The 7,718-nt window shown below is 31.3% G+C and overlaps 1 protein-coding gene across 1 annotated transcript; it reads left to right on the top strand.

The window, feature by feature from the left end:
- The first annotated feature begins 4,442 nt into the window (after positions 1 to 4,442).
- LOC126710072 (probable isoaspartyl peptidase/L-asparaginase 2) lies at positions 4,443 to 7,478 on the top strand. The gene is made up of 4 exons (XM_050410457.1): positions 4,443 to 4,716; positions 5,030 to 5,263; positions 5,767 to 5,853; positions 6,796 to 7,478. The coding sequence occupies exons 1-4, from the start codon at positions 4,555 to 4,557 to the stop codon at positions 7,291 to 7,293; spliced, it is 981 nt and encodes a 326-aa protein (XP_050266414.1). The 5' UTR covers positions 4,443 to 4,554; the 3' UTR covers positions 7,294 to 7,478.
- Positions 7,479 to 7,718: the final 240 nt, after the last annotated feature.

Raw genomic sequence — 7,718 nt, 5'->3', positions numbered from 1 at the left:
AAGTATGGCATGGCTACTTGTTAAGATTGTACTAAAATAGGTTTCATTTAATAAAAAAAATTAAATAAGTAAAAGAAAATGACATAAAGCTATAGAAAAAGACAAAAAAATTGTACAAAAAAAAAAGTCAAAAATTGCTGTTAGCAGACACTTTACAGTACCCGTTAACATAACCCTTTAAGTATTAATAGAATTTTAATTCTAGGCTCTTTTGGTTTTTTTGGGACAACAATCAACTTTATAAATTGAATTAATTTTTAGATACGTAAACTTGTTTTTAATATATGTAATTGTAAAGTTGTTAAACTAATTTCTACCGTTAACAAGTTAATGGGGTGTGACACATGGTTGCAGCTGATGTTTAACTTTGTAAGTGTAGTACGTGTACCGTTAAGGCGTTAACAAACATTATAAAAACTTAAAATGTGAAAAAAAAAAGGGGGCCTAACACAAATATGTGGTTGACATTATCAACATGATGATCCTAACTTAATTAACCTATTTGCTAGTGAAGTCTTGCGTGTTTTTTTTAATTGGTTGGAAAGCTTTTTTGTTAACTTATTGAGAAATTTTAGGACAAAATATAGAGTGGGTGTTAATTGGCTCGAATATATTTCTTAATTAGTTGATTGAAAAAGTAATAATCAACGTTTTTTTTATTATATGTTAATGACGTGGTAAAATTTAATTCACTTATTAATTTGAAAATGATAGTAATTCTCTAGGATCTAGTACATTTTTGGATGTCCTAAAATATAGTAGCTTTCAATTAACTTAATTAGTAATAATTATGAAATGGATATCATAAGTATAATATCTATTATATGTACTCTTTGAAAAATCAAGAGACATAATCTTGATAATATTCCTAACTTAAAATAATGCATTAAATCAATTCCCTTTAAAACATGGATTTTCTTAATAGTATCAACATGGGAGGGGGAAGGAGTTCTTAGGATAAGTCTTCATTTTCTTCTAAAAAAGAAAGGATAAGTCTTCAATTATAAAATAATTGGATTGAATTTTACCACATCACCAACATTTAAATAAACATTGATTAACATCATTATCCAATTAATAATATAATAAAATTCAATCCACACATTTTATAATGGATAGCTAGAACTTTACTAATATGTGATGTTATTTTAGTAATTCTAGACTAGAGATCTTAATTCATTAAAACTTGTAGCCATCTATTAAATTTCATTTATTAGGAAAAACATAGAATATGGTAATTGTATTAAGTTTCTCACACACAATAAAGGCACATAGGGAAGTCTTTGATTTTATTTCAACATGTCAGGTCCATAATTTTATGAAGATAAATTTTAGGTCCACACAACTTTTAAAATAAATCATAGGTAACAAGTTAGTATTACTTATTAGTTATAATCTAGGCGCACTATTAACATAAGTGTTTCATCCACTAGTAATAATCTGCCACCTATGATTTGTCGTGAAAAATATTGTGTACCTAACTGTACTCTTTTATGAATGATATTAGGATGTTACGAATTTTATCATAAAACTTACTCCTTTTTTTCTTTTTTTTTTGAAAATAACGTACAAATCAATGTGTCACTAATAAAAAAAATAGGACTTTTGTTTATTATGTTATTAAAGTGACATCAATTGCATACATTGCAAGGTCTATATATAAATATTTTTGTAATAAAATAGATAATAGCTTTAGTATTTTTCTAATTTTATTGGTTGGTTGGGGTAATTGCCTAGACCATTTCAACTAGTTTAATTGATATTTTAAAAATATCTAATAAAAATTCATGTCTAATTTTTCATATGCATATAATCCTTGTTGGGATATATTAGGAAAGAAATGAATGAATAGGCTAGCAGCATAGACAACGTGAAATAGAAAAACAAGATAATTCTTTGTAATATACAATTGCTAGCTAGGTCCTTTGTTAGATAAGTAGAAGCCTAACGTAGAATTCTACTGTTTAGATGAGTACTACAGCTTGGAGTTTGAATATCCACGCTTCCACTTGTTCTAAGAAAAAACGAAAGGCATATATATATATATATATATATATGAGACAAACATAAAATAAATAGTTTGTTCTCTTGAGTTTTGTGATTGATTAATTTATTCTCAAATTAAATATTGGCCAATCCAATTTGGAATAGAATACGTAATCTTTCTGAACCAGTACTTCTTGGCATTTGCATTGTCTGGGTGATAGACCAATAAAAAAATTAGAGACAAAAGATTCCAATGGTGGACCGGTATTTCGGCCAGAAAAAAGGATGAACCGAGTTGAAGAATATATATATATATATATTTCAACTAGACCGGACTTTGCAACTTCAGTATTTCAAAGACTTGAATGGAAATAACAGGATTGGTCTTACTTTTGAGACTAAAGTATAGTAGTTGTTGTTGTTGTTTAGTAAAATCTTAGTTCTTAACATCGTATATAAGATTAATGCATAAAAAGTATTTGACTGTTTGTCGATTTTCTATTAAGGTTGCCACACCACATAAAAAAAAACTTATATTTTTCCATGTCAACATTTATATATATATATATATAATATGATTTTTAGAGCTATAAATATGATTATTAGTTTAGGCTAATAAGAACCCCTTGCCCTTTTTTTTAAGAAGCCAAACACCAAACAAGTTTTAATTAAATTAGGTTTGATCTTCTCTAAATAAATTTAAATTAAGTTAGGTATATTATTTTATCTGAATTCGCTAATTTAGTAACTAATGATTTATATAATGTTATAGATGTATTAATCTATTAATTGATTCTAAAAAATAAAATAAAAGTTACATCCATATCAAAAGTGGTTGTGAAAAATGTTGTAAATTTTTCATAGACTTTCTTTAAACCTTTTATGTTATATATTAATCTCCTATTTCTCCAAATCTGTCTGATGCACTAATATTTGGTTTTTATTTTCTTATTTTTATATAAATTTTTTTGGTTAAAATAGACTCTTACATGGAGTGTGGGTTTGGATTCACATGTCCACGGCTACGGCTACGTTTTACACTGTAGCGCGTTTTCAGTATTTTTTTTTTCTATGTGCATCTGGCACTGTTCATTGTTCATAAACAGTGATTTTAGGCTTATGAACAATAAATAGCAGAATGAACAGTAATTTTTCACACATCAAAAAATTATTTTGTTACTGTATTTTCAATTTTCAGTTTCAATAAAAATAAGTTGTATCCAGACGGACTCGGAATCTAATCAGCTCAATCCCGAAATATTTGCTTTGGAATTTGCTTTGCTTTTCATTTGATTTGACTCATTTGAGTTTCTGAAATAGAATCTAACCGATTTGGCTCTTTTATTTTCCTAAATTGAATCGAATTGCACTTACACCGTTACCTGATAGATGATACCTACTACAGCTAGCTCCTCGTAAAAAGAAAAATGCTAATAATAAAATGCTTAGGTTTGTTTGGAATCCAAACATAGAAAGATACTTTTTCCTTTTTTTTTTTTTTTTTTTTTGGATAATTGTTTAATTATTTCGGAAGATCGAACCCTGAACTAGCAGTCACTTGAGGAACCGGACACCACTTGGGCAACAAGGCCTAGTAAGATACTTTCCTTTTCAAATAAATAGAGAGAATGTCTTTATTAATACTTTTAAATTATGCTTAATTACATGTAGTTCTATATTTGTATTATTTATTCAATATTGTATTCATATAGTTTCTTTTTTTTCTTTTTCTTTTTTTAAAAAGAAAACAAAAAGGTGGACCAGTAGACGGTGATAAACATCACTTTTATAGTTTTAACTTTTATTTTTCACCAAACTAATTATAGATGGTTATCTTGTTAAAAGAATTTGAAATTTATTGTGAAATTAGACTTATTCTAGACGTATTTGGCAGTTAAAATTGAAAGAATAATATTAAAGCTCTATATTATTTTACAATTTTTTTAAAATTTACTAATGTAATGAGGAATTATTAATAAATAAAAATATGAGGTGAGTGAATGAAAACTAATAACAATTTATAATTTGAACAAATTATTATAAAATAGTTTACCTCAGTAAAACATTGCTCAACTTAAGAAACTACATAGCAGTAAAATGGGGCATGTCAAAAAAGAATTAAGCAGGAATATTGGAAACTCGTGTAAATAAGTAGTTGACAAAGAGAAATGATATCTCTACAATATTTTTACAATAAATTTGAAGTGACAAGTTGTTATTAGTTGTTATTGTTAGGGTAAAAAAGTAATCTTAGCATTAGTTTGAAATTTGAACCAATAACAACTAACCTTTTGTAATTTATTGTAAAAATATTGTAAATATAGCATCTCTAGTTAACAAATCACAGATACTCAAAGGGAGTCCGCATCAAGTGGGCATTGGATTCCAAATTAGAATTAAAATGGAACACTAAAATAAGTTGGCGTCCGCATTTGCCTATATATTGCACCAACTCAATGCCGTCTCTCGTAGTCAGCAAAAACAACTCCAAAGCAAAGCCTGAAGGAGAGAGAGCGAGAGAGATCCACATAGGGAGAGAGAGCAAGAGAGATTTAGATTCATTAGAATATGGGTGGTTGGGCTATTGCGGTGCATGGTGGTGCTGGTGTGGACCCAAATCTCCCACCCCACCGTCAAGAAGAGGCCAAAAAACTCCTTACTCGTTGCCTCAATCTTGGCATCTCCGCTCTTCGCTCTAACGACTCAGCCATCGATGTCGTCGAGCTCGTTGTATGTCCCTCCCTATGTTTCCTCTACGCCCTGTTTGTTTTACGCAAATAATTTCATTATTTTTCAATTATAACTGGCCCCATCGCTATGCACAAAACAAATATAACTTAAAAAGATTTAACTTTGAAAGCCCATGTAGCATTTTCTCGGAAAACAAACAAGTACGAGGAAAATGCGGACTTCAGGTGTTTTGACCGAACATATATGTGAATGATTGAAAGCCAAATGTCGTTCCCATGGTTGTTGGAGTGTGTTACTGACAAAACATAAACAACTGTTTACTTATGTATTTGTGGTTATTGTGAAAAATCAGGTTAAAGAACTGGAAACTGATCCTCTGTTTAATTCTGGCCGTGGATCTGCACTAGCGGCGAATGGAACGGTGGAGATGGAAGCCAGTATCATGGATGGAAATGGAAGACGATGCGGCGCCGTTTCGGGTTTGACCACGGTTAAGAACCCGGTCTCTCTTGCCCGACTCGTTATGGACAAATCTCCCCACTCCTACTTAGCCTTCTCCGGTGCCGAAGATTTCGCCCGACAACAGGTCTAATTTTACCATTTTACCATTCCCCACCGATCATAAATAGCCTACGATTTTTTTTTTTTATTAAAAAAAAATTCTTTTACTTGTTTCATGTCACGTGAATGAAGATCTTAGCCGCCGGTTTGCTTTTTTATTTAATGTGTCATTTAATTATATTTTGTCCCCACGTGTCTGTACTGCAGCTAGACATGTCATTTTCTTGGACTTATGTTTGTGTGGTCTGTGGTGTGTCCTTGAAATAGTAAAAATTAAAAAAAAAAGTCTTTAAATTAGATTGAGTATCTTAGAAAGAAAAAAAAAGAAAAAAGAAAAAGAAAAGAAAGAAGAGTGTTATAGGCCGTTTGGTAGATGAATTTAAGTAATATTTGTATTTTTTTTTGAAATATGTGTGAATAAAAAAGTGTGTGAAAATACATATAATGTTATTTAAAAATTGAAAACATATTGCTAAGATGTTCTATCAAGCGGGTCCTAATATTTTACGTGGGTTTTGGTTTTTGTAGGGTCTGGAGCTTGTGGAGAATGAGTACTTCATCACTGAAGAAAACGTGGGAATGCTCAAATTGGCAAAGGAAGCTAACACCATTGTGGTACGTTGTGTTAACTTGAATTATTATAAGTTAAACCTATTTTTTAATAAAAAAAAAAAGAAAAAAGAAAAAAGAAAATAACTTCATCAGAGCACATGTTATTTCGATCGAGTTAGTTTCCTTGAAAAAAAAAAATTTTGTTATCAAAAGTTACTTATAAGTTGAAGTACGTAAGAATTGTTCTAAGACCACAATTTTTGTCACCTTATATGACAGACTTTGACTGTGTGAGTAGTAACTAGTTGTCTTACGAATCCACCACATATTTTCTTCACCACGTACTGTATCAAAGCTGTGCTTACAATTTTTCTAAAAATAAAAATATTCTTAAATAAATAGAATCTCAGATGGGATCTTACTATTGATATTCGAGCTATATAAACCCGGTATCTTGATGGATTCATTTATTTAAATGAAAAAAGAAAATTACCTACAAGTTGGGAGTAAGAAAAAAAAAAAAAAAAAAATCTTGTGCCACATAAAGTGGCACCGGAAGGACTCAAAAAAAATCTTAAACAAGAAGAATCTTCAGCAGATTCTATTAAATTTATTATTATTTGGGCCTGGTGCTATCTGTACCGACATCTTCTATAGTATTTATTTGAGATCCTTTGAATTTACCTAGAAAAAAAGAAAGAGAAACAGAATCTTTATTCTTTATTTTCAAATTGTTGAAAAACCACTAAACTCCACACAGAAGAAAGAAAAACCACGTGGTGGGCCATGCCATGCCATGATGTTAACGTATTGAAAAAGATTAAGAGTACCACATTTTCATAACTTTTTAATATAGTCGAGACGGGACAATGTGTAATTAGTGAAGAAAAAAATAGTAAATTTATATGTAAGTGATAGTTAAACACCATAATTTGACATGTGAAGCTATACTATTCTAAAATTTTTAGCTTTTCCTAATCTTTTTTTGTTTTTCGAATCAATCAGTTTGATTACAGAATCCCAGCCGTTGGATCTGAAACATGCGGTGCAGTAGCGGAGAGTCCATTGCAGATGAACGGGCTCCCAATAAGCGTGTATGCTCCAGAGACAGTAGGGTGCGTGGTAGTTGACAATCAGGGCCGTTGCGCTGCTGCCACGTCAACAGGAGGATTGATGAACAAAATGAACGGTCGGATTGGTGACTCACCACTGATTGGAGCTGGGACCTACGCTTGTAATTTATGTGGGGTCTCATGCACCGGTGAGGGTGAGGCTATCATACGTGGGACCCTGGCTCGTGAGGTGGCGGCTGTGATGGAATACAAGGGTTTGGGCCTTCAAGAGGCTGTGGACTTTGTGATCAAAGAGAGACTTGATGAAGGGTTTGCTGGGCTTATTGCTGTGTCTAATAAGGGTGACGTGGCATGTGGGTTTAACACTACTGGCATGTTTAGGGGTTGTGCTACCGAGGATGGGTATATGGAGGTTAATATTTGGGAATAGGGAGGAGGAAAGACTAAAAGAGGCTTTGCTTTGGTGGAGATATAAATGTTGTTGATGCAGCTGATTGTGCCTTTTAATTTTCCTTAGTGTTTTCACCTTAATTAGTGTACTTTTCTTCTTCTTTTTTAATGAGGCAGTCTAATTATGAGTTCCTAGAAATAAAATGTTATGTTTTTGGGAGTCCACTAATTTCTCTCTCTCTCTCTCAAGGAATATCTCAATTACCATAATTTGTTGGATTCTATATCTTGGACTTAATTGGAATTGAAACAAATCATGCATAAACCAAAAACTATTACCTTATTCCCATTAAAAAAAATAAACTATTACCTGATTGGCTCACCTATCAAATGGTGATGTGAGTTGTTTTCCCTTTCCATAAAATTCAAAAGCTTAGTTTGTTTTGCACTGAAAACAAGGGACGT

Source organism: Quercus robur, chromosome 2 (genome assembly GCF_932294415.1).
Source record: "Quercus robur chromosome 2, dhQueRobu3.1, whole genome shotgun sequence".
NCBI lineage: Eukaryota > Viridiplantae > Streptophyta > Magnoliopsida > Fagales > Fagaceae > Quercus > Quercus robur.
Note: the sequence above shows the minus strand (reverse complement) of the source record. Positions and strands in the feature narration are given on the sequence as shown.